Source organism: Microtus ochrogaster, chromosome 4 (genome assembly GCF_000317375.1).
Source record: "Microtus ochrogaster isolate Prairie Vole_2 chromosome 4, MicOch1.0, whole genome shotgun sequence".
NCBI lineage: Eukaryota > Metazoa > Chordata > Mammalia > Rodentia > Cricetidae > Microtus > Microtus ochrogaster.
Genome location: NC_022011.1, coordinates 88284494 through 88311695, shown reverse-complemented (window position 1 = coordinate 88311695; position 27202 = coordinate 88284494). Strand labels below are relative to the sequence as shown.

General features: G+C 40.5%; 2 protein-coding genes across 3 annotated transcripts in view; one reads left to right on the top strand and one right to left on the bottom strand.

The window, feature by feature from the left end:
* Cerkl (ceramide kinase like) overlaps nucleotides 1-10350 on the top strand; it is a 112152-nt gene extending 101802 nt beyond the window's left edge. The window contains exons 7-13 of one of the 2 annotated variants that reach the window (XR_003376848.1): nucleotides 391-568; nucleotides 643-702; nucleotides 1424-1449; nucleotides 1535-1643; nucleotides 3848-3944; nucleotides 9242-10076; nucleotides 10187-10225. Coding sequence is in view for 1 of the 2 variants with exons in the window: in XM_005346631.3 (XP_005346688.1) it covers nucleotides 391-568; nucleotides 643-702; nucleotides 1424-1449; nucleotides 1535-1643; nucleotides 3848-3944; nucleotides 9242-9420; nucleotides 10187-10268 (731 nt within the window). In the remaining variant the exon portion in view is untranslated. Of the gene's footprint in view, nucleotides 1-390; nucleotides 569-642; nucleotides 703-1423; nucleotides 1450-1534; nucleotides 1644-3847; nucleotides 3945-9241; nucleotides 10077-10186 lie in introns of both variants that reach the window. The other variant, XM_005346631.3, reaches the window with a different exon arrangement.
* A 1218-nt stretch (nucleotides 10351-11568) lies between these two features.
* The window catches only part of Itga4 (integrin subunit alpha 4), a 71280-nt gene continuing 55646 nt past the window's right edge, over nucleotides 11569-27202 (bottom strand). Inside the window, exons 18-29 of the mRNA XM_005346630.3 lie at nucleotides 25510-25660; nucleotides 24429-24524; nucleotides 23702-23781; nucleotides 23327-23416; nucleotides 21137-21227; nucleotides 19789-19896; nucleotides 18858-18983; nucleotides 15677-15796; nucleotides 13422-13520; nucleotides 12969-13088; nucleotides 12446-12571; nucleotides 11569-12353 (exon numbers count right to left, since the gene is read on the bottom strand). Coding sequence (XP_005346687.1) covers nucleotides 12476-12571; nucleotides 12969-13088; nucleotides 13422-13520; nucleotides 15677-15796; nucleotides 18858-18983; nucleotides 19789-19896; nucleotides 21137-21227; nucleotides 23327-23416; nucleotides 23702-23781; nucleotides 24429-24524; nucleotides 25510-25660 — 1177 coding nt within the window. The 3' untranslated portion in view covers nucleotides 11569-12353; nucleotides 12446-12475. The remainder of the gene's footprint in view (nucleotides 12354-12445; nucleotides 12572-12968; nucleotides 13089-13421; nucleotides 13521-15676; nucleotides 15797-18857; nucleotides 18984-19788; nucleotides 19897-21136; nucleotides 21228-23326; nucleotides 23417-23701; nucleotides 23782-24428; nucleotides 24525-25509; nucleotides 25661-27202) is intronic.

Genomic DNA, 27202 nt, shown 5'->3' with positions numbered 1-27202 from the left:
ACTATTGTTTGACTGTTTCAAGACTTCAGGACTAAGAGCATATTATCAGAGGAGGAAAACTACCAGGGCATACCTGCAGGTCGTTAGTTATCAGGATAAACGCAATGCAAAGCTAATATTAACTCTGTTTTCCTGGTGCATCTGCTCCACCATCACACACCCTCTCCTTTTATGGGAAATAGATAAGATTTACTACTTTGAGTTTCTTTGCTCAGCACCTGGAAAAGTTGAAAGTGGCATTCACAGTTGTTATAGTAGAGACAGGTGAAGGAGAGCAAAAATAAGTAACCATGATGTATGGGACCTGGCATAATTCCTTAAGTAAATAAACATTCTCTCTGATGTCTGCTGTCTCAACCACTCCCTGGTGGACCAAATATACCTCTCAAGGTCACATACAGTCAGTAGACGCCTGCAGCTTCAGCTCTGCTGGCAAGCTTCTTCGCTTTGGGTTCTCAGCCATGTTCGGCTTTGGTGGAAGGACTTTGGCTCTTGCAGAGAAATACCGATGGATGTCCCCTAGTCAGCGGAGAGACTTTGCTGTACTCAAAGCCTTGGCCAAACTTCAGTAAGTGCTTTCCTTGTGGCAAAAATTCTATATCCCAATGGCAATAACTATTAATAATGAATTTTATTATTTAGGCCAGAGGATTGCAAAATATCATTTTTACCAGCTGGATGCTCTCGGGATGAACAAGAAAGGTAAATAAAAGCTCTGTGTAATATCTTTACTCATCTCTATTTTTAGTAAAATACATACACATGATTTGGCTGTATGCACCTATATGCCTGTATGCACCATGTACATGTCTGGTGCCCACGGAGACCAGAGATACAGATAATTGTGAGTGGCCATGTGGTGCTAGGACAGAATGTGTGCCTTCTGCAAGAACAGTGTTCTGAACCCCTGAACCCCACTTTATTTCTCCTCAGATAATGAACTACAGTGACATAGGTGGTTTATTAGACTTGTGCTTTTGGGCTATTTTCTCAAATACTAATAAAGGGTATAGAATCATACACTCCTGTATCTTCTATTAAACATGGAGTTTACCTCCTGTCTTCAGAAGCAACCATTCCTCCAGAATGACAGTGAGATCATCAGTCATCCACTGATCAACCTGTCTGACACTTATTTGAGTGCCCACCATGACTCAGACTTTGGGTACAAACATGAGCCGCAAACACAGTTTTGGTCCCTATGAGAATTTTTGGAGTAGCATGGAATTTAAATGTTAAAGCAGCATTGAGGAAGAGTTCCAGGAATTAAAAAATGGAAATTTCTCCTTGTAGCACATTTGTACATTTAGTAATAGTATACTAAGGAATGATTTGTGCAAAATTATATGGGTTCTGTAGTCTCATGTGTAGTGGATGCTGGCTTTGCACACATGTGACATGTTTTTGTTCCTGTTACTTATAGAGATGCTCAGCAATCTCCAGGGTCTGGTGAGTCAGAAAGAATGTGCTGGAAGCCCTCCCCAGCCCTAGTGACTGGGGAGAGAAAGTAACCAGCCACTTATGATTTCTTTAGAAAGTGCTGGTCAATGGCAAACCATCCAAGGGCAGTTCTTGAACATCAGCATCATGGCAATCCCCTGTCTGTGTTCAGTGGCACCCAGGGGCTTTGCCCCCAACACCAGGCAAGTACTTTGAGGACTATTGATGCTTAGATATTATAACTAATTACCTCCTTAGTAATGCTTTAACTATTAGCTAGCTAGAAATGTGTTAAGCATGTAGCCTCTGATAAAAGCGCAGAGACTAAATGTCCGTGAATGGAGTGCTCAGCTACAAATGAGACATCCATATCATTCTCCTGACCCCCACCAAAGCTCAAGGACCATTGTGGAAGAGGGGTAGAAAGACTGTGAGACCCAGAGGTCAGAGGGTGATTGGAGAGGAAGTGTCTTCTGGGCAGGAGCACTGATGCATAAGATCTGTATAAGATCCAGCCAGTCATTGTTAGCATGGTGCAGGGAGGGGCTCATGATGAGGGGAGGAACTGTTGTTGGCTTCTGGGAGGAAGGAGAGTCAGTTTTCTTAATGGTCACTGCCACTGGTAGTTGACCATGCTCTAGTGGGTGGGCCCACATTCATGAGCTGGGCAACAGAAACTAGACTTCAGTGTGTTATTGGAAGATGAAAAACATGGATGTGTGACAATGTAAGGAGGGGATCTGGGAGAAATTAGGGGAAGAAATCAGGGTCAATCAAAATACATCATATGAACTCAAAGAATAAAGTATTAATTTTTTAAAAGAATGAGGACTATGGATTGCAAGGGTAGTTTTCTATGTACGATAATTAAATCTTCCTAAAGGATTCATGTGTAGAACAGATTGTGAACAATTCTTGAAATGTAAAAACTGTCATGTCTCCACTGGCTTTCTAACCCTCTGGCTAAAGCATCCCTTGGGTCTCTTGACATGCCTGTGTGTTGTGCCTCCTTTGTTTGCTTTCTCTTTACTCCTCCTTGAGGATCTTATACTAAACGCTGACGTTTCCTGTGAATGACTCTGCTCTCCCATTCTAATATAGGCATGTCCTTAGCATGAGAGCTGGAGATGGCCAAGTTCTTATGAACATGTGCTCCACTGGCACAGGGCTGGGTTATCTTGATGCTCTCAGTCAGAAACCAGAACATTTTGGTTCACTTAATGTGAACAGGGTGGATGGGAGACTCTTGGCTACATTTTAGTGAAATAAGCCATGGGGCATTTGATAGCCTCACAGAGTTAGAGGCATTCTTTGCTTTGCACATTTTTTAAAGCAAATGTCCATTTTGAATCTAAAAGTAGTTCTCTTCCAAATGCAAACAGGTAGCACAATGAGAAAGGATGGTTTTCTAAAAAATCACAACTAAGAAAAATGCCCCAGAAAGACAATGCCATGAGCACCCTGCTGCTGTTTTCAGAGGGAAGAGACAGAAGGCAGATAGTGCTGGACCCTACTTAACCCAGCCATTAAGAGCTTTGCTTTTAGCAATTCTTATTGCCACTGTGTGCCTCCCACAGGGAATGGCCCATCCTTACACAGGATGAGTAAACAGGTGACTTCTGAGGCTCTTCACAGCTCTGGCCTCCATGTATTTAATGGTTTCTCGTAATGTCATTGTTATTCTTGGGACAACTTTGTGTTTGCACTGAAATTAAGCATGAAATCGTTTGCAAGTATTTCTGCAAAATGCCTCCTAAAGCTAAGGCATTTGTGGGTGGCTATGTTGGCACCAGACAACACTAGGCTTTCTAGTCTCTCTTATTGGGTGCAAGATTAAAATGCTCCATCACTTGAATGAACATATGTGGTAGCTGTTGTTCCCCCATCTCCTCTACCCAGGGCACTGTGGTTTATTTTGTTTTCTATGTCACACAGAACTTTTGCTCATAAATAAACATTTTAACCACAGTTTGGATTTTAGAAAAACATCTACCTGCAGGTTATCTCAAATCATTTGTGAATATACAGAATGCTGCAATACACTTTTTAAAAAGTGTACAAAAGCTTCACGTTTAGAATTCTTAAATAGTTACAGTTGTGGTGGATTTAATATTACTTCTGGATGTGACTAGGTGTGTGAAAGTTTGATTTTCAAAGAGCCCTGCAGTCAGGTTTTGCTGAGAAGAAATCCCAGGGATTAATAAAAGTCATCTAAAATGTTCTCTCACTTCAAGAGCACAGCAATATGTGGTTAAAAATTTTAAGGTCAGTTCAACATGGTAATGTTTTAAACATTGGTCAGTATCCTCTAGTGAAGCACATTTGTTAGCCAAAATGCTATGGGGTGGTCTTAGTTATAGTCCATTGATGGACTTCTTGGGTCTCAAGCGCAGATGTTTAATTTCAGGTTAAACAATGGAAGCATGGCTCTCATAGTTGTACGGAACACCACTCGACAAGAATTTGTAAAGCACCTGAAAAGGTACTCCAGCATAAAGAATCAGGTACAGCCATCTGTTACTTCTTTGCATGGCTAATAATTATGGAGAGAAAGACGCTTCAGATATTAACACCAAGTCTGCTTTCATCTGCCTACATTAATCTCTTTTCCTAGCCTTTCATTCAAAATTTGAAATGTGTATGCCAGCATTGCCATGCATTCTCTTCTTCTGACATATGGTTATACTTCTTTTCCCTTGTGCCAAGAAAAACCAAAATTCTAGTGTTGCATTGAAAAGCAAAGGAAGTGAGGGATACACTTGCACACACACAAGCTGTTCTTTAGAATGAAAAGTAGTGAAATTCGAGAGTTTTGTCTTCTTGGTTTCACGACAGCAGATCCTAAACTTGGGATGTTTGGGTTTTATGGGCACTTGCTGACAACTGGCTTCGTATTCACAGATTACAATAGGTTTGCAGATATGTGCTTACCCATTTTATAGATGATATTCAAAACGCATGAAGAGAGATTTCCACTTAAGTGGTTAGACTAAAAAAGAACTAGTACCTATGATGAGCTATATTCTCAGGCTGACACTATGACCACCTGAGTCTTAAAGTACACAGGGGTGGCTGTAAAACCCAATGGTTTGACAAATTCTTAAGGATATAAATGGTGCTTGGATATAGTTAGGAGGGGACCAATGGCAGGAGGGGGACAGTAAATCTAGCTAACCATCAGAGGCTGATTGTTGATCTCTCTCTCTCTCTCTCTCTCTCTCTCTCTCTCTCACACACACACACACAGAGAGACAGAGAGAGGAGAGACTGTGTGTCTGCATCTACCTATGGAAGCCACAAGAGGGAGTTGCATTTTCTTGAGCTGCAGTCAGAGGTGGTTGTGAGCTGTCTGACATTTGTACTAGGAACCAAACTTGGGTCCTTTGGAAAAGCAGCAAGCACTCTCAACAACTGAGCCATCTCTCCAGCCCCCGAGCTCAATTTCATACTACAATAAACAATTACACTTATATGATGTTTATAATCATATTTAATACACATAGTGATTTCTATAAATTATAAACAAATGGAGAAACATGAATAGCATGTAATGTGTTTTTTAAAAAAAACTTTTCCATGTAAGACAACATATGTGTTAGTTACAGTAGGACTCACTGCTGTGGGATCAATCAGCAGCAGGCTGGTGTGTGGGAAGGAGACAAATTCTACACTGTTTTAGCATTGCACCCTCTGAGCCACATTTTCATGGTAGGAATATCAATGTTTGTGAACAGCTGTAGAGCAGACTGAAGATCACCTCACAGTTTTTATAGTAACTCCCACCTCAGTAAAATGGACGGTAAAACTAACCTTCAGGGTCCCTTCAAACTGCACCCTCTTCCTGGCTCTTCTCTCGCCCCACATTTCTTGGTTTCCGTGGCCTCCATTGGCGAATGATTTTAAAACTTCTAAATGAACTTTACATTCTTAGGACCTCATCTCCTGGGTGATCTCTTCGTTCCCATTATTTCAATTGCGTGCTAAGTGCTCAGTCCTCAAGGGTCTGAGCCTATCTTCAGGGCCACTGTGCTGTAAGGTGTGTAAGGCCCCCTCCACCAACCTCCAGGCCAGCAGAGCCACAGCGACCTTGACTCTTCCCCTTCCACACTTTTCACCACTGCAACTGTCTGAAACCCCGCCCTGATCTCCTCAGGACATTACCCTGCCTGCTTCTGTTGGTTCTCATGTTTATATTTCTCTGTCTTCTTAATTCAAGCCTTCTTTTCACTTAGAATTACCTCTTTATCTTCAGTTTCTTTGTCTTGTCTTTTGTAATTCCTCCTTAAGGAGTTTTCCTAAAATAGCTGATTTCTCCTCTGCTTAACTCTTCAACAGGGACTGTAAAAGGAAACTACAATTTCATTTTCCGGCTACCGAGACCCAAATAATCACACAAAACTACGTTAATACTGCTTGGCCAACAGCTCAGGCATATTCCTAGCTAGCTCTTAATATCTTAAACCCATTTCTATTATTTTAGATTTTACCTTGAGGCTGTGGCCTACTGGTAAAGCTTTAGCATCTCTCTCCTTCCGTAGCTACATGGCATCTACTTGACTCCACTTTCTTTGTCCCTGCATTCAGTTTAGTTCATTCACCTAGCTCTATTCTGCCCTACCATAGGCCAAAATAGCTTCTTTATTAACCAATGGTAATAAAATATATTCACAGTATACAGAGGGGAATCCCACATCATCTCCCCTTTTTTTGTCTGACCAAAAGGAAGGTTTTAACTTTAACATAGTAAAATTACATATAACAAAACATGTATCAAACAAGAATTATAGTTACAATATTTGTATCTAATTTATCTTTTATTATAATTATAACTATCTAGTTTTCAACTCTATCAAAGACCTGAGAAAGATAAACTATTACCTAAGTAAACAGGAAGTACATTGTAAGCAACTTTCAAAGTTCTAGAATTGACAGAGACATCTTACTGCCTGGACAGTCCCCCAAAGTTCTGTATCATTGGGGCATCCATCTTCAGCCTATAGGCCCATAGTATCCAGCCCACTTTTCAGTGAAGCAGGAAATGTGAAGATTTGTTCTGCCATGTACTGGCAAAGCCCATCAGTTGCTTTCTTCTATATCCTGCAGAATGTCTGGCAGTTTCCTCTGTGAAGCAGGAACCCTGAAGGACAATCCCATCTTTTGGAAAATTTAGCAGTCACTTTTCTGTGGGTCCTGTAAGTCCAGTTCATACAGCATACCATCAAGCAGTGCAGCCAAGAGCAGCTTCTTGCCCAAATGGCTAGTAAACTCCATAAGGAGGCTCTTAGGTGACTATCATCCTCTTGAAGTAGACTGGTCTTGCCAGAAGCAGACATGTTTCACTGTCAGGAAAAGTCTAAGTTCTTAAAACGTTTTAAATGCCATATTCTGTAGGTTTCTGAGGTGTTGAAGACTATCTAACTGAAATATATCTCTGTATAATCTAGAGAACCTAGCTAACATGAATACAAGTTCGGCTACTATAAATGACTATCTATTAACCTATCATTTTAATTACATATTAAATTTTAAATGAGCTGTATAAACATACCTTTAAAAAGAATAGAAATATATACATATACATATATATAAATATATATATATAAGACAAAATTGACCTTAAATTTGTATCAATAAATCAAGATACATACCAATGTAAAGTATTCATTTCTATGTCATAGCCCCTCTTAAATTAAAACAAATATTTATAAACAATCATTTTGGGAATTTGGATGTAGTTTTCTCCAAACTGATTCCTGCTGGTTTTTGGTGAAGTATTTTTAGGATTCGTGAAGACCTTTCAGGAGTCTTGCCACATCAAAACACATTAGTATGGAAGGAATCCACAGGTTTTGATCCTCTGTGGAAATAAAAGCAGGACCTCTTTTCTAAAGTAACATATTCTAAGACTCAACTTTTGAAGTTAAGATACCATTAGGATATATACGTTGGTTTAACTTAGCTGCCCTCAGAATCAAATGTCTTTCTGCAGTCAAAAAATTCAAAGAAAAAACAATATACATAATCCAGATTCTCTGTATTTTCCATCTTTATTTGGCTATTTTTTTTTTTTACTCTTTACAGCCCAGATGTATTCCTAGCTAGCTCTTACATCTTAAATGAACCCATTTCTATTATTTTATATTTTACTATGAGGCTGTGGCATACCAGTAATGGTGTGCCATCTGTCTCCTTCGGCAGCTACATGGCATCTCCCTGACTCCACTTTCTTTCTCCTGGCATTCAGTTTCTGCCAAAATCAGCTTCTTTATTAACAAGTGGTAATAAAACATTCACAGCATACTGAGGGAAATCCCACATCAAAGGACAGCCTATATTTCCTCATCGTGGATTACATGATAAACCATTTCTCACACTTCCATGGCTAAGACTGACTATCAGCTGATTTAATTTTTCATGAGGGCATTGTCTCTTTGGAGCATAGTACTCAAGACCTCTGTATTTTCATGTGGCTGTCCCTTGGGACATAAGAATCCCTAGTATTTTTCCAATTAATTCAAATTTACACCACTCACAAGGACACAAGTCATGCTGGATTAGGCTCTGCCACATAGATCTGTGTTTAATGTCATTGTGTCTTTAGAAACCTTATCTTCAAAGACTGTTATGTTCTGAAAGACCCTCAAGTTTTAGGACTTCAGCCTATGAATTTTTAACTAGGAGACACAATTTATGCTAAATTTTTTTGTAAATGCGTTCTTCAAAGTACTTAACCTAATTTTTATTGGGAATACAGTTACTGTTACTAATCAATGATCATTTCAGATTTTAGAACAATGGCTTGGGAATTATCCCTTAATAAACATAGTCCTTCCTCCCCCTTCTGCAACTAAACCTCAACGAAGCAAAACATACTATTAATTTGTTTTAATCAACTTATAGAATTTTCCCCCAAACCCATGTTTACACACAAAGAGCAAAGATTCAGGAGATATCATAGCTTAAACTGTACCAAGTTACCAATTGAAATCCATGGTCACCTCAACTCCAAGCAACACTTATAGCTTGGATCTTGGTGAGACTACTTGCATCATGACTCTATTAGATATTCCACATTGGGGAAAATGCCTGCCTCATGCTTACAGAAGCTACTGTGTAATCATTCATTTGGAAGGCTATGCATTTCCATGAGTTACCAAGAGCTGACTGCCAGGGACTAAGTCACATCTATTGCCTTCCCAGATATTCAAGTCCTACCCTTGTTATCTTCGCACCTCATCCTGTTCAGAAGAAGGTTTTGTGCAGATATAATTGAGGATTCATTGTTTTTCCAACCCCTGATAACTTCCTTTGGCAACAACAACAAAAAACACAACATAAACATTACCCAGTGGCATTCTAGAACAATTAATCACAACTGTCTAAGCTTTGTGTCCATTTGCTAAATTGGCAGATGAACACCTGGGATTGCCTTTTTTTCTTTCTCTTATGTACTTTTTATAAGTTTAGATTTATGTTCTTCTAAATTCCAAGTGTGAAACTTAATGCTCAAGTTTGTTTCACTTTAGCTAAACAAGGTAATAATGAAGTCTGTGGGATCAACTGAAAAGTCAATCATTAAGTTGAAATTACAGCATCAATATTGTTGGAAGTCCTTCACAAGTATGAACTGTCTGTAACAGTAGTGATGATCAAGTCTGGAAAGTTTGTTTCTTTTCTTCTCCTGAAAACCTGGGGCAACTTGGTCAGAGTTTCCAAATGATAAAAATGTCATTACAATGGTGAACCTTATTTGTCATAAGGGGCACAACAAAGCATCACTATTTTAATTCCTTCTGTGTAGTTCAACTTTCCTTTTGTGGAGACGTACACCATTGAAGAAGTGAAAATTCACCCAAAGAGTCATAGCAATGGACACAATCAGGAGGAGGAGGGTGGGGACCAAGCAACTCTTCCAGAAAACACTTTTCCTTGGAATGTAGATGGTGACTTAATGGAAGCTGCCTCCGAGGTCCACATTAGGTAAGCCAGACTGCTTCACCGTCTCTGTGTGGCATAGCAGCAGATGTAACAGAAGACGGGGATTCTTCCTCTTAACTGCCTAAATAGCTTACAAACTAGAAAGTTAGCAAACTGTAAAAAGACATGCATACCCTTCGATAAATACAAATAGGAGTATTTTGTACCAGCATCGCAAATCATTATTTTGCATGAGCTGTACAAATAATTTGCTTACAGTTTACATTCCTTAACTTAGAGGGTAGTCTTAAGCTTTTTGAAAACAATACCGTTCCATAGTTTCTAGCCCCCTTCCCCAAATTGGGCTGAAATACTATAATACTGTTGAATATTGCTTTTTAATCAAGTCCTTTTTAAATTCAAGTCAGCATATGAAATAATGGGGGCTTTTGTCAAGTTTGGCAAAGCATTAGCCTCCTTGTACATATTGACAAGAGGGATGTGATGGACAGGAATACACACTCTATCCTAGCAAGCCTTATGGATTTTTGCAGGCTGATGTTGGGGGGCACCCCCAGATGGGGTGTTCTCAAACAACTGGCTCTTCACAGAAATGCTGGAGAAGACCATGCAGGAAAGGTGATCACCAAGGTTCTGGAACAGTCACAGATGATGAAGTTTTGGTCCTTCAGCTTGCTGGCTGTGGTCCTGCTTTGAATGTAGGCTTTTGTGTTGTTCACCTATGCTCTATGTACCACACACATGAGGTGTGTGGAAAATAACAGCTGCAGGTAAATGAAATGATTAATTTTATGTTATTGTTTTATAGACTGCACCCAAGACTGATCAGGCTTTATGGAGGAGGCCTGGAAGAAACGAATGATTCCAAAGTAGCGTGTAATTGCATATAGAAAAAATTTATATGAAGTATAAATATATTATGAAGGAATCTGGTATGCAATATATACACAAATAGGAAATGAATTTTTGAATGAAAATGTCTAAAACATATATTTTAATGTAATTAAAAATAGTATGTAAGTAAGTGTTTGAAAATCAAGATAAAAATATGAAATCAATGAATAATCAAATTCTGATATTTGGAAGGCATTTGTTGGATCTAATACAAACATCCTGCTATATCAATATTATTGAAGATAATTCTTGTTATGAATTTTTTAATGATTTCCTATAGCCTGATAAAATACAGGTTTTATAAAATTTCCAACTCCACAGGGAGCTAGTAATATAACCATGAATACCCACTTAATTAAAAAGTTTTTCCACTTAGGCTACTGCCCCCCAACCCAAGTCCATAATGGCATCTTTGGAAGTAACAAGACTTTTAAGCTTATTATACAGGTAAAATTCTAAGTTTACAATAAGTTTTATTTAAACATATACATAAAGTATCTTTCTAACTGGTCAGAAACTTGACCCAGGAGGTAGCTGTGTTCCTTTGTACCTGATGGCGGGGGTGGGGCGGTCATAGCACTCAGTTTTCAGTGTAATGATCCAAATTTTCATTTCCTCAGAGACCATCCCTTAAAAAGATAGGTCTAAACTGATACTGATTTTCATGGATTAGAACTGACACCTTCATCAGATAACTACTTGTATTTGTATGAGAAAATCATAAATAGATGCCTTTTTTTATAAAAAATTCTTTACAAATACAAACTTTTTTTTTTTTTTTTTTTTTTTTTTTGTGCATGCGCACCCGGAGTTGATGTTTTGTGCTCATGTTTCATAGCTCCAAAACCCCAGCACACACTTGTTTTTCAGCCACAGACCGCGGGCCCGTGAGCAGGCAACTGTCATGAATTGGGAAACCCGAGGAAGGGCCAGCTGGCGGCAGGGGTTTCCTGTAAAGCAATCTTTCTTAAAAGCGAAGGCTGCGACTTTTATCCTACCCATGTTCAAAATCTGACTGTAGCTTTCTTATGCATAATAGATACAGATGAGAAATATTTATAAGACCATGTGTATGGGATAAACAGTACAAAAATGGTTATGTAAAAACCCTGGTAGAAGACATTTCACTTTTGCATAGCATCAAATGTACATTTCTCTTGGGAACATTGATCACATCCCGGCTCTGTGTACAAGCTTCACCAGTGACTTGCTATTCTGTCTGTGCTTCTCCATGTCTATAGCAATGCTTTTTACAGCCCTGGTTACTGCGTGTTTCAACAGAACAAGGAAAACAACGTCGTGGCAGGTATTCATGTTTGTTTCGTTTGAAACAGTGAACGTTCTATGACATGTCGGCTCCCTGGCCCTTTGCAGTTTGAAATCACCAGTGAGTTATGGTTCATATTATAACAGCTAAAGTGTGATGCTATGATCGGTAATGAGAAGACAGTCTTTAAGAACTGGTTTTACAAATAGAATATTGAAAAAAATATTCCTGGATGCTCTTGATAAAAGAAGAGGTGGGTGGTAACTGTATCTCTTAGAAAAGTGTATATACATAAAAAGAAGAGTCCACAGCTGGCCACTTACGCAGAATCCGCACTTGTCCAGAAGCCATCCTGCGCTGCACGGATGTTGTGCACCAGGCATTTAAAACTCACATCTGCAGAATAAAAGGGCCATAGGGAGACAGCCCAGGGATGACGTACACCAATGACAATCTTCCAATGTTTTAATTCCACTGTTTTAAAATAATTTATCCATCAGAAACCTCTGAAAACAGTTCTTTAAAGAGTCTAAGTGGCTTCAAAGGTCATCATCATATTTTGAAAATGTCTCAAGTGTATTTGAAACCCACAAGTGCCCTTTCTGTGGCATTTATTTCACTGTTGTGAGCTCATGTGGTCCATGTCTCCTTGAAAGACAGTTCCTTTTAAGTCTGCTTGGCTAAATCTGGAGTTTCTTTCAATTTACCTTCGAAGTTCACTTTTCTTGAGTAAGTCAATAGCTTTAGTGTTTTTTCTCTACTTTTGACTGCTGGAAAGCAGCCTTGGTGTATTTTCTTTTTTTGGAGATTTTCCCTGCATTAAGACATAGTATGTTACAAGATCACAAGTACGTGTAAAAAGAGAAATTATCATGGGTCTCATGAGCAGGGTCTTTCCCCACCTACCTGAGGTCTTTGTTCATTGCTCTCGAGTCGTTAGTCATCGTCACCCTTGCTGTTGACATAACTCCAGCTGTCTCTCCTATTTTCTTCTTGTAGAATAGATTTGTACTGTCTTTTAAAGAACCCAGCCTGAAAACAGATCAGATAACGAGTGTATAATTCCAAACCCATAATATTCACATCAAATGTCTAATCAGTGTAGAATACTTTTAAAACTTTGCCCCGTGTTCCACAGGCTGCAAAGGTAGTAATCAGTGTAGGGTGTGCAGGGTTAACCCTGGGCTTATCGGTGATACATACACACCACAGCAACATTGGTTTTCAACATTATATGCATTCCAAATTGACTCTTAGAATAAATCTGAGATCAGTATTAAACACTCATCTAGAGATTAAAAACAAGAAGAGTATATACTCAACCTAATTGGCTTTGATACAACAGAGGTATTCTGAGTAATTTAATTATTGGTAATCATTAAAGGTGAACTGTCCATATAACACAAGAAAATAATTACTAAAGGATTACCTTCCACATAACACATGAAATTAATAAAAGTACGATAAGTCCCAGCAGCAAGCTGCTGGTAATAATCACGATGGTGAGATGCCGTTTGGGTCTTTGATGATGGAGCCCTTCCAGGAGAACCTGCACAACAGAGCAAATACATACTCAGAGCAGTGCTGAGTTTCCCTTAAAAGCCTCCAGACAGCAACAGAGAAGGGAACTCCCCATCCTGTCCTGGACCTAGTCTCAGTCCTTGTGAGCAGAACGGCTCTATGGCTCTTCTTCCCATCCTGCCTCTTCTCACAGCTACCCAAACACTCTGTGTTCTTCCCATCAGTAGCGGAAAGCGGGTAAAGTGTTGAAAGTCCTCTATGACCTGGTCACACGCTGACTCCTCACTCGGATCCCCCAAAGGCACTACTTCTGAATTCCCCCAGACTGTTTCTCACGCAGCCCCCAAGATGGTGAACTTACATGGCCAACCTTCTCCTCCTTATTCAGCTCAATAACTTTGGGGTGCGGCTCTGGAAAAGCTGTTGCTCTGATTTCAAACTTGAGCGATGAAGTCTCGTCCTGTTTTGAAATCAGATAATCAACAGAGCTTGAGTCATAGTTTTATTCCATGCAGACAGGTCAATATAAATGCCACCTTGGCTATCTAGAATTTCTGTAACTTACTAAACTATAATGGCTTCCTTTGGACTCAAAGGTAGGACTATTTCATGGGTCCCCTTTAATTAAGTGTGGTTATGTTGCAAATCACTTGATGCAATAAGTTATTAGTGATCAATATAGTTTTTCTCAGTAATATTAATTTTACCCCCACACAAGCCTTCTTGATCTGGTAAACATTTACTCACAAAGGCTTGCCTTTCATTTGCTTCTGAATAAAGTCCATGCATCCTGCTTAGTGTCTCAGTGACAATATCCCACTCTAGTAGTAAGACCCATGTGCATGATCATGTGTGGGTGAATTCTGAGCTTTATTATTTCAAGTAGGGAGTCTGTAAAAGAATCCATAAAGCTTGGGGATCTGTGAGTGGACTTTGTAGGTTTTATGAATATATTTTATATATATGTGTATATATATATATATATATTTATTTGCACATGTATGGGAGTAAGTATAGTATTTAGATCTAATTTTAAAATGTAACACCATGTATTTGCTTTGATGCACACGTGGAGGTAGATGACAACTTGGTGAAGGTCGTTTTCCTACCATGTGGTTCCTGGTCATCAAACTTAGGCCAGCATGATTGATGGAAGGGCTTCAACCACTGAGCGATTTTGCCAAGCTTATTATTTTTTTTAAACAGTATCTCACGATCTCACGTAGCCAGGTTAACATTCAGCTTGCCATGGTTGCTCAGAATGACCTTGAATTTCTAATCTTAAGTGCTAGAATTATCATTATCAGTGTGAAGTACCACATACCCAGTTTCTGCCAGTGCTGCGGATTGAGTCCACAGCTTTGTGCATGCTAGGCAAGCACTCCCCCATTTGAGCTATACCTTGGTCCTAGTCTCTATATTCTTAAGGAGGTCTATCGCCCCAAAATGCTAAAGTCTACTAGGTAAAGGTTATTTGACATCTATAGAACTAGAAATACAAACCTCACCTAGACCTAGAGCCTTCTTTCATTGGGAGGACTGGTTCTCCACGGGCAGTATATTGTGTAGAGACGCCTTTTGGCTGTAGGGATGGGAACAGAGTGGGAACTGCCTGGTACATATGGCACTACTAAATGCCCTGCAGTGTGTATGACAGCCTGACAGGGAAGGCTTTTCTGCCCACCATGTCACTTGTGCCAAGAGAAACTTGGGCTTATGAGAAGCAGCTACCAAGGCGGAATGGCTTGCTGCGAGTCCTGGGACTTTAAGGAATATCTGAAATTGAGATGGATGAGCGTCTGTCTCTCCTTCCACTCTCTGATGGAATACTCCTTGACCACTATATGGTCATCTCAAAACATGCTACTGAATAGGAACAAAATTTGTCTCAATCTGCATCGGCTAGTCTTCTCTATAGTGGCCACTGACACTAACTATGCTGGCCAGGTGGGGAAACGGAAAAAAAAATGCTTCAGGTTTTCTCCTGTCATCTAGGAGCTCTTCACAAAACATACTTTTAGAGCAAAAAGTTCAAAAGGCGTTTAATTCCTTTTTAACTTGAAGTTTTAAAGTTTGTTATTTTCAAAATGATGTTTTGTTACCTAATTATGCTATAGTTGATATTTATTTTTGAGGCTGAGTCTCATGTGGTGTAAAAGGGCCTTGCACTCATTATGTATCTGATAATCTCAAGCTTGTAATCCTCCTGCCTCCACCTCTCAAGTGTTGGGCTTGCAGGCAGAGCCGCTACACCCAGGTTTATCTGCTACATTTTGATGTTTCAGTTTTCTTTTCTTTGAAATCAAATTTTAATTTCACTTCTTGGTTTTAGTTTTTACACATTATCTTCTAAAGGACGATTTAAGGTTATGTGAACAAAAAGGGAGTCAAGTTCCTCTGTTTACTTAATTGGTAGAGAGTGGCATCCTTTCTAACCCAAACCTAGTGATCCACAGTTTATCTCTGTCTGTTGATGTAATGAGGTTTGGGCTTTCTTCCCAAGCTGCATTCTTCTCTCTGGAGTTTGTTGTGTGTTTGCATATTAACCCGACTATGTGAAAATGACCGAGTTTGTAGCTCTACATCACAACGTTATGCGTCTGATTTTAGACTCACAATTTCCAAGATGGATGGCCGACCTTCCAGCTGGATATGAACGCTGGCTTCCTTCCCACTTTCCATTTTCCCGAAGTTGCATAAGAAATCTAAACAGTGTAGATCAGCTTTCATGCAATACTTGAAAAGAATGTAAAAGCACTGTATTAACATTTTCTGCGTTTGAAAGATGAGCAGCTGGAGAAGCCCACTCAGTGAACAGAATGCCTGCCATGAAGCAGAAGGATTAATAAGAATCCAAATCTCCCAGTCCTGTGCAAAACTGGGGGAGACTGCATGCACCTCTAATCCCACTTGTGTCTGGACCACAAGATGGCAGGTAGAGCTGAAAGAAGTTCCAAGGGGCAGATAGTCTCAAACAAGGTGGAAGGTGAGAGCCAACCCCTGTGGTTTCTTTCTGAACACCTTGCATGCACTGCAACACACCTGCATTCCCCAAAAATTTAAAGCATGAATTTTAAATATGAAAACCTATTTCACATAGGTTAAAAATCTCCTTAGCATGCCACAAGGTGACTCAGTAGAAGGTCAAAGTACTTGCTGCCAAACCTGAAAACCTGGGTTCAAAATCCCAGAACCATTGTATAATTTTAGCTTCTTTGTCAAAATCAGGTGTTCAGAAGTTCAGCAAATGGTGCTGGCATAACTGGATGTCAACATGTAAAAGAATGCAAATAGATCCATATCTAGTCCCACGCACAAAACTCAAGTTCAAATGAATCAGACTTCAACCTCAATGCAGCCACACTGAACCTCATAGAAGAGAAAGTGTGCACAAGAGACCACTTCCTAAATATAACCCCAGTAGCACAGACACCCAGAGCAACAGTTAATAAATGGTACCTCCTGAAATAGAAGCTTCTGTAAGGAAAAGGACACAGTCAACCAGACAAAACAGAAGCCTACAGAATGGGTAAAGATCTTCACCAACCCCACATCAGACAGAAAACTGATCTCCAAAATACAAAAGAACTCAAACTAGACATTAAAAATTGGGGTACAGATCTAAACATAATTTTCAACAGAAGAATTTCAAATGACTGAAAGACACTTTAGGAATTGCTCAACATCTTTAGCCATCAGAGAAACGCGAATCAAAATGATTGAGATACCAACTTACACCAGTCAGAATGGCTAAAAATCAAAACCACCAATGACAGCTTATGCTGGAAAGGATGCAGAGTAAGGCAAACACTTCTCCATTGCTGGCAAGAGTGCAAACTTGTACAGTCACTTTGGAAATCATTATGGCAATTTCTTAAAAAAATTGGGAATCTACCTCAAGATCCAGCAATACCACTCTTGGGCATATACCCAAAGGATTCACACTCATACCACAACGACATTTGCTCATCCGTGTTCATAGCAGTATTATTCATAATAGCCATAACCTGGAAACAACCCAGATGCCCCTCAACTGAAGAATGGATAAATAAAGTGTGATACATTTCCACCAGGGAGTTCTACTCCGTGGTAAAAACAAAACCCAACAAAAACCAGTGACATCTTGAAATTTGCAGGCCAATGAATGGAATTAGAAAAACCGTCCTGAGTGGGGTGACCCAGACCCAGACTGACAAATATGGTATGTACTCATTCATAAGTGGATATTAGACATACAGCAAAGGATACCAGCTTACTGTCCACAACCCCAGAGAAGCTAGGTAACAAGGAGAACCCTAGGAGACACCTACAAGAATCCCCCTGGTAAAGAAAAGTAGACATGATCTCCTGACAAAATTGGGAACATGGGGGGAAGAGAAGGGAGCAGGAAAACATGAAGGAATGGGATGGTCAAGATGGGGGAAGGACAGAAAAGGAAACCAAGGAAAGAAATGATATGTTTGAGAAAGCCATTGTGGAGCTAGTGTGAAACCTGGCACCAGGGAAATTCCCAGGAATCCACAAGGATGATCCCTGCTTAGACCCTAAACAGTAGTGGAGAGAGTGATAATTGTCATAACAGAACCTTCATCCAGCAAGTGGTGGAAGCAGATGCAGAAATCCACAGCTAAGAACTGGGCCAAGCTGCCAGAGACTAGTCGAAGAAAGGTAATAGCACTAATATGAGCCAAGGGGTCAATACCATGATGGAGATACCCACAGAAACAGCTGACCTGAGCTAGTGAGGGCTCACTGACTCTGGACTGACTCTGCGGAGTACCAAACTAGGTCCTTTGAATGTGGGTAATAGTTGTGAGGCTTGGACAGTCTGTGGGGGCAGTGGGACCAGGATTTATCCACGGTGTTTGAACTGGCTGTTTGGAGCCCATTCTCTCTAGAGGGATACACCTTGTTCGACCTAGATACAGGGTGGAGGGCCTTGGTCCTTCCTCAAAGTTATGGGCTAGACTTTGTTGACTTCCCATGGGAAGCCTTATCCTCTCTCAGATATGGATGGGGGTGGGGTGGATGGAGGGAGGGAGTGGGAACTGGGATTGGTATGTAAAATGAGACAAGATGGTTTTTAAAAAATCAAAGAAGCAACACCAAATCTCCAGAGCCTCCAGGATGGTGGAAGAGAAACTTGTGCAGTTGTCCTCTGACCTCTCATGGCGGACATACTTTCACGGACACTCACACAACTGAACACGAGAATATGATAGAGTATTTTTAAATAACCTTAGTGGCCTTCAGAAAACCGTCTTTTTTATAAACACCATCTTCCCTCCGTAGCATTTAAAACCCATCTTGCTTTCAATAAGACAAGCATTTTTTGTTTTATAAATTATATCAAAGTATTCAAAGTGTAACATCTGTTTCTACCATTCTTAGTAACTGAACCTTCTGGGATGGCATGAAAAGAAAGATTCTCAATTAGAGTCTCCCTAGGTTACACGCTCTGGTTTTTGTCTCAAAACTTCACCGGTTTCTCTTGTAAAGTCACTAAAACGGGGAGAGTGAGAATCTCTTGCTATGGATTTGGCTGCCCAGGTGATGTGATGTCAGAAAGGTTCAGGGGTAATGTCTGGGTGACACACTGGGAGCAATTGTTGGGTAATGAAACCCTATACCCATACTTAGCCCTGGGTCCCTTTCAGCGCTACATCGTGCCTGTTCCTTCCTAGTGGGAACATCGCCTAAGCTTGTATCCGTTGTCATGTTGCTAGCCACTCAAACACCCATTGAACTTGGTTTTAAATGTTTTAGTTCTTTGTATATCTGAAAAATGGAAACTTACCAAGAGTCTTTTGTCTGTCTTTGATAAGAATTTGACTATGTCTGTCAAGGTCTCCACTATGCCATTTTGCTGTTTTGATGTACACTCTCTTCCATAATGTTTATAATGGCATTGCCCCGTAGTCGCCTAAAGACAGAAAACAAAAATCATGTCTCTTTAGAGAGAGCTGACACAACTTGACTTTAAAAGTTTCAATTTATTATTCTTACTAAAACACATTAAGCATCTCCAAAATTGTGAAAGTATATTTGACAAAATAGTAAATCTCTTGGCAAGTCTACAAACCAATCCCTAAACAAATTATAGCCGGTGGGTCCTAGCTGACAACATGGTCTATCCTTACTAAAAAGGGGAAGAAAAATGGAAGGTGACCACTAGCCTAAGTTGGTTTTACAGAATAAAATATGCTACAATTATACATCCCAGCATCTAAATCTGGAATTCAAGTACATTTTAAAAAGTTTTTTTTTCCAAACCCCTTACATAGGCTTTGCTGGGGATTGCTATTGCTTAATACCTAGAGGAAATCTCATGAACGAACACAGAAACTTGGCTTAAGAACCGACTCAAGTGTTTCCTTAAAGAGGACTTCCCTCCCTATTCTTGCTATAGTGGTGGCTTCAAGTTTCATGTAGCATTCTGTTAACTCTGTCTGCACAGGCTCATGTCCCAAAGAGATAAGGTAAAACAGTTTATCAAGATGAAAGAACCAGGTTTTCTGATTGTATATGACAACCTAAATGTCACCTCTGGGCTGCAGTCCTGACGAAATGTACTATATCCGAGGTCCTCTCAACGAGTGCATACAGAAATTACAGCATCAAGTGGGGCTGAAGTGAACAGGAGTGTCCATCTTCACAACACTCCTTAAGATAAAGGGTTTGGATTTAAGACTCACAATAGAGGCCAGACAAAGGGAACAACTTTTTACCTGGATGTCCAAAACGTTGAACAACTTATCTGTTTGAGGGAGGAAGGAATTGGGTACCATTATTTCCACACTAACATTTGGAGCCATGCTAATGCCGGTGTTTATAACCTGAAAAAGAATTTAAAAGTTTTTCATAATTATAAATGCAGAATTACTAGCCAAAGTGGAGGGTGTATGGTTGGCAGATAAACACAAGAGCAGGCAGAATATCCATAGCCATAATTTTTCCAGTTTTATCAGTTCAGATAGCCCCTCCAATCTATCTATGCCTGCTTTTCACTTTACCGTCATATCTGGTAACCAAGCAGTGACACTTTCACGATGTAATCCAAGACTTGCATTCCATACACCGCTATACTGCTCAGACAGTGCTTTTGATTAAGACAAACATTTCTGTAGACACTACCTCTTAACATCTGTGACCAGCCAAACTTTCTGCTTAACAGCTAAATTTTCAAAACTGAGTTTCATATTAGTATAATACTTCTATATGATAACATTTTTTGAACAAAAAAGAAAAGAAAAAGATTATTCAATACTGATGAAGCTTATCCTAATCCTGAAGCCTGGACGGCAGGCTAAGCATGTTGATCCTGGAGAAGGTAAGGCAAATGCTCCCATTACTTGGTAATGTTGGCCTGGTTAAAGAGCCTGAACCAACTATAGATTTCCTGATTTACTCATAATCATATTTCCCCTCGAATGTAACTTCAGAAGGGTCAGGAGACCCTAACCCCCCACCCCCTTCCAGGAGTGCACATATCTTAGAAAGAAAATTTGTAACAAGCAAAGTGAGAAAAGCAACATTAGCCTAAGAGGAAGGGTCCTGAGTCACAGAACAGCAGCCCTGCAGCCAGCCAGTGACTGAAGCTGAGGGATAGAGGGGACAGGAATCTGTTGAAATAAGAGTGGCAAAGCTGCGTCCCCTGCATCCGGCCGCCCACATGGCTAGCTTAGCTTATGACCCGAAATAATTACACGGAAACTGTATTCTTTTAATCACTGCCTGACCCATTAGTTTCAGCCTCTTATTGGCTAGCTCTTACATATTGATCTAACCCATTTCTATTATTCTATGTAGTCCACCAGCTGGCTTACCAGGAATGATCTTAACCTGCGTCTGTCTGGCGTGGGAGAACCATGGCGACTCACTGACTCAGCTTCTTTCTCCCAGCATCCTGTTCTGTTTTCTCCGCCTACCTAAGGGTTGGCCTATGAAATGGGCCTAGGCAGTTTCTTTATTAATAAGAAATCATTCCCACATCAGGAATCCCTCCTGAGCAAGGCTTACCGCCAATCCTTTCTTCCTTCCCATATGCTACAAACAACAAAACCCAGCTTTGCTTACATGAAACGTGAAGTTCAGCTTCTCCGTCATGCATGTTTCTGGCTCATTTTCTTCACTTGATCCATAGACAAATGAAGTTGGGTTCACGAACCTGCCGGGAACAAGGTCAGCTTGAACATATTGTCAATGGATGAGGGGCCATATAGTCCGGCTTTAGAGTTGGAATACAGCACATTTAAAAGCAACACAGAATCCTTTCAGTTTCTCGGTCAGATAAAAGCTCTAGGAACTGATGAAACCAGGAGGCCGGGTGCTCTGTCCCGAGGGGCCATGCCTGTGCTAACCAGTCTATGTCCTTGCCTTCGCCATGGCTCCTGGCTTGCTGCCCGTTTGCACCTTTTCAGCTCTAAAATGATCTGTGCACGTTTGGCAAGCTTGAGCTGAAGTTGTAACTTTCCGTCGGGTGTGGTAGCGCCATGTAACCTGTTCACTAGTTCTCAACTGCTGGCTGAACCTCAAAATTCTGGGAACAAGGCAAACACCAAATTACATTAAAAAAAATAAAAATTTTTGCTAGAAATTTTTTTTTTAACTTTTTAATCCACAATTAGCCAAATGTGTGCTGAGTGTAACCACCACCGAGAAAGTGCTGTTCTGGGGAACTCCTTCCTCCACAAGGCACTAACATTCTAGATGTTTGAAATTAGGAGTCCTGCCTCCTGGAAAGTGTTAGAAACAATTGGACAACACACACTTGTGCAGTTTAATACTTGTTGTCATTGTCCCGAATGCCAGCATGTGACCAGTGGAACTGGAGGTGCTTGTCATGTGGAAAAGTGAGAAACAGTGTGGATGCTAGGACACAGGAATCAGCTTCTGTTTGCTGCCCCGCTGACTCTCACGGCTGCCTTCTCTGGGAAGGACCACATTCTCCCTTCATAGAACTGATACTCAATTCCATCAGTTACAGAAAGTGACATTTTATGTGGTTGGGTGCCTGCTTCATGCATGGTTAGAATGATAGAGGGATGTTTTGTAATTAGAGCAATCAATAAAATTAATTTGCCCATTTTATTCTGTTAATTCATATCTTCGAGTGTTTTAAAAATGTATGCACGGATCTACCACCAAGAAGGAAGAGGCTCATGAGTCCACACCCCTAACTAAAAAGCTGTGGACAGCTAAGGATTTCTGCAGACGGAGTCAGTATTCTTTGTGTGTGTGCCTTAGGGTAGGTTGATCGTACTTCAGTGGATGGCCCCATACTCAGGAATACATGGGCAGCATAAATTACAGCTTGTGGGGTTTTTTTTCTAACGACATGAATTTGGGGCTGTTCTGGGTGGGAGGGAGAGTGGATCTGGGTGGAGTCAGGGAGAGGAATTGATAGAGGAATAGGATCAAAACACACTGCATAAAATAAAAAGTTAAATGCACATAGTATAGTGGCTATTGGGCATGCTGGTTCTTGCGTATAGAGCTGACATTCAGGACACAGAGCCACATGTGAAGATGAGGATGATGAACAAAGCCTCAAGGACACCCTTCTCATCTGCACCAATCGCAGGCCAGTCTAGACCACACGGAGAGAAACTGTCTCTAAAACAACCAAAACGTTCAAGACACAGACTAAGAGCTTGAAAAACTGCCAGTGGAGTCATTGAAGGTTTTGTTACTCCCCTCTTTCATTCTGTAGCCATACACTTTGAACCAGAGAAGAATCCACTCAGAAATGGCTAAAACCACAAGAAAACAGTAAAGCTGGCCCCAGGATTCTAACTGAGGAGCACTCTTGGGGTTCAGGAATAGACAGAAGCACCTCCCAGCCAGCTCTCTCATTTCTTAGTCATTTGCCACACAGGTAGACGTGGTCTCTGGAGAGTGGCAGTCCAGTGCCCAGTCCTTTGTGTCTTCCCCACTATGGTCACTGGGTACCACGCCATCCGCTGCACCCTACAGAACTCTGTGCCCCTTGGTTACACACGGAGAGATGGCCGTGGCCCGCTGAGAGCTTATTGGGGCTCTTCCAATACAAAATCTCTAGCAGCTGGCCATGAGTTTGATGTAGCATCAGAGCTGATTACAGAGTGGATTAAAATAATGAATCACCAATCAAGCCACTGCGCTCAGAGGCAATCATGGAGACACAGTATCTTTCCCACGTAGATGTGTTCAAACACACACCTTTCATTAAAGAAAGAGCCAGCAGGGGGAATCTTTTCTAACCCAGAGACCTCTGCCTCTACTTACCCGTGAACCGTCAGCGCAACTTCATATCTTAGAGGAATCGCTAATGTCACTTTGTTGTCCTTCATTCTGTCCATTTCTTCTTCGTTTTCACTGTAGAAACAGAAAATGATACGAGAACTCAGCCACAGAGAGCACAGACTGCACACTATGCAGATGCAGACTTAATAGGGGGCTGTTTAGTAGCACCAGGGAAAGTAGGAAGCAAATGAGAAATGACAACAGGACATTTTAGGACAAGGTTGGCAGAAACCACTCTCATTATTTACACGGTTGTCATTTTTGGACAACGGAACACGACTTCATGGATCCCTGGAAGCCATGTCCAGAATGTGGCTTGTGTTGTGTAACAGCTATTTCTTGCACACTGAACCATACCAGGAGGCGTGCACGGTGATGCTGAGGTCCTCATCTGCCCTGCTGAGTGAGCTCACATCCAGGAGGAAGCTAATATCTGTCTGGAAAGCAGAGGGAAAGACCCAGTTTTTATGCTAAAATACAATTTTACAGATGTATTTTTTATTTCTCTTAAAAGATTTTGTTGTTTCTCAAGGAAAACAGAGTGAGAGATTCAGATGTGGCGGAAGCACCACCCTTCCCTGGGTAGCAAGACCCAGAAGCGGTTGGGTTGGACGCAGCAGCGTTTCCATGCCTCCCTTCCAGAAACAAAGCCTGCTCTAAATGTGAAGACTGGCAGGCCCAGACGGACACCATTAGGAAAGCTTTAACAACTTGGTTGAGGACTCTTGCCAAAAACACCTTTTTTGTATAGCAGAGGTAACATGCCTGGCAGACAGGGCCACCTGGGGTGGGGGTGGGGGTGGGGGTGTTGGAAAAGAGTGAACAGGCGAGGAGCATTCTGATTGACACATTTTCTTGCCTGTCTTGACATAAACAGGTTCCCCGCTCACCCCCACACCTCACCCCCAAACAATGAGCACTGCTAAGAAGTTAAACACAAAGCTCACAGACTTCTGGACACTTCGGTCACACTTAGCTTCACAATTAAGCTCGTTTAAAAATACATTTTTAATGAAACATGAAGGTAGAAGGTAGAAAAACACATTCCTATTAGCAAATGAAAATCAGGACACTAAATGCTTACCCTTGAGAGACGATCCACATAGATGTAACCGAGGCTGCAGGCGAGTTTCACCAGGCCAGAGCTCCCAGTCACTTCACAGTTTATTTGTTTCTCTTCCTAAAGGAAAAAATAAAAATAAAACAGTCGGGGGGACAAAGAGAATCAGACATTTATAACATGTTTAGGGGTGGTTTTTAAAATTATTTTTAGCAAATAATTTTCTACTTAGCTTGGAAATAATATGTAGAATTATAACAGATAATACAGATGTGTATATATAACCCATGTGAGTTCCCTATAAACAGCCCCTGGGTGTGAGCTCCCTTGTTTCCCACTTTCTCTAAGAGGAATTTCTTTGAAACATTAGTGAATAAGGAAGCCAAGAGGTCCGCATTTCCTTCTGTCTGATATATATATGAAATGTGTTTAAAGTGTTTAATTGTAGTAAGATAATCATAATAGCAGTATATTAAAGTATAGGTTCTGAGTACCTAGAACTTCCTCCTCTCTGAAGTAGCTGTTCTGTGGTCTAGAAAGAGGGGTAAAGAGCTACCTTTAAAAGGTGGAAGCTCTCTGGGGTTGACTGGCTGGAGGGCAGAGAGATCTCGAGGCAAGTGTGCTGGAGACTTCTCTGTGCAAGCTCCACTTTACCAGTACTTCACTGGTGGATACAGTGGCAATAATCTCAGTGCTTTGGTAACATAAGATGTATGTGTACTCCAGAACCCGACTTGAAAAGGGGATTTCAGGACTGAGGAAGGCTGACAGTCCGGAAGAACCCAGTGAAGGCTGAGACCCTCCACTTAGAACAGAGAGCAGGAATTCTGGGTTCCTTAGCATGGAGGATGCTCCAAGTTGAGCATCATTAGCATCTTAAACCGTGGTGGGGATGAAGTAGTGGTACTCAAGGAGTTCTCTCCAAGGAACTTGTATCTCAGAGCCAGGGCACAAAGAACATCTCAAAATAACCAGGAGACTCGGACGTCGAAACGTTAAGATGAAAACGTCAGTTGTATATATTAAATTAGTGTAGTAAATATGGTCCTTAAATTTGTTTTGAACTCGAGTGCTGCATTCTACTATTGTGGTTTCTAGCACTTACCAGGTCTAAGATCTTAATGAAGTAAAGGCCCGTGGGGAGTTGGATGCTCAGGGTCGTTTCATAAGCATCGTCGCCAGCATTGAACACGGACACATTTAGCATTATGGTCTTCATGCTCCCAACAGCGAGATAGGTTTTATTTTCATATGGCCTAGAAATTAGGTAATTTAAGTAAAAAAAAATTCTTCCTCCATATAAAACATTTATAATATAAACTATTAACTTAGAAAAACAACCATGGATGATCTCATACAAGCAGATTTAAAACTTCCTTTTCTCATTTCAGTATGTTCAATCAGCTGCTCCCAAAGAAAAGTTTGATACTATTGTTTGATTTTTAATTAGTTATTATAATTAAATTGTTTTAATTATTATTATTATTTATTAATGCTATAATTAAATTGCTTTAATGCCCTTTTGCTTAACTCACATTTTTCTCATTATTTTGGTTTCATTTAATCTTTGAAAAGACATTGATTGAACTAGGTTCTACCTAGAAGAGGGGGAAACTGAGGAAGACGGGGGATGAGAAAACATAAGGGGATTTTGGCAGAAGTACAGCAGAGAACCATGCTGGCCAGCAGGTGTGTGGTACAAAGATCCACTGAACGAGATTACATTGCTGGAGCAGTTAATTGGTTGCCTCTGACAAAGCTAAATGACAGAAATGATTCACTGCCCTGTGAACTGCAAAACAAAGGTCACTAGAGATCTAGACATGTGGGCACAGCCGTCAGGAAAACCACCAGCCTGGCTGAAGCAGGGTTTCACTCAGCTCTGCTGGGCCTTGGCAATCTATAATGACAATAAAATGACTATTGGTGAATATTTGGATCAAGTGCATTCCATAAAATCCTTAAAATGTTTCAAGAATGCAGAACTTCAAGCAGAATGAAGATGTTCAAAGCTACAGGAGCTAGAATATTTTAAACCCTTGAGCAGATTGCTCCTTTCTTCAGAACACAATGTCTACCTTTTTCAGGAGGGAAAATAAAAATAAATAAAAATAAAAATAAAATTTTCACAACTTCCAGTTACAATGTGTTCTGATTTTCTAAATCTAAATTTTCCCCATAGCCATCAAGTAATTCCAAAATTAGGAAAACTGAGTTAATTAATTCATACTAGAAGGATGTATGCCAAAACAACCAGGTGGAGACAGTCTAACCAAAAGGCATAAAAGGATGCATAAGAACACATTTAAGATCTGTGATGTAAAGTAATTCTTGGAGGTTAGCGAATCGCCTTGTAAACTGCAGGAGCCAGGTAGTATGTCAGCCACTATGCTGATTTCTCACAAAGCATTGTGTTAAAATTCATTTCTGCATCTCTCAGGAAAGATAAAGAACATATTTCTGAATAACTGTTACTAACTGTTAGAAATACACAGGAATGACTCGTGAATGACCAGCTCTTGCAGAGGAGGTAAGGACCTAGACTTTTGCCAAGGGCGGGAAAAGCATTGCTATTCTTTGCTTTTCTATTTATCTGGTTATTCAGGTTTGTTGCTCTTCACGATCTTTTTGAAAATAAAAGGTTGACCACTTTGGAGTCGATGTGGTTACCTCTGACTTCTGTCTCAGAGTCATTCCCTCCTCTGCTATTACACCAACAGTGCCAACTGGGCATTGCCTGTAGCAGCCAAGTGCTGCGAGAGAGAGAGAGAGAGAGAGAGAGAGAGAGAGAGAGAGAG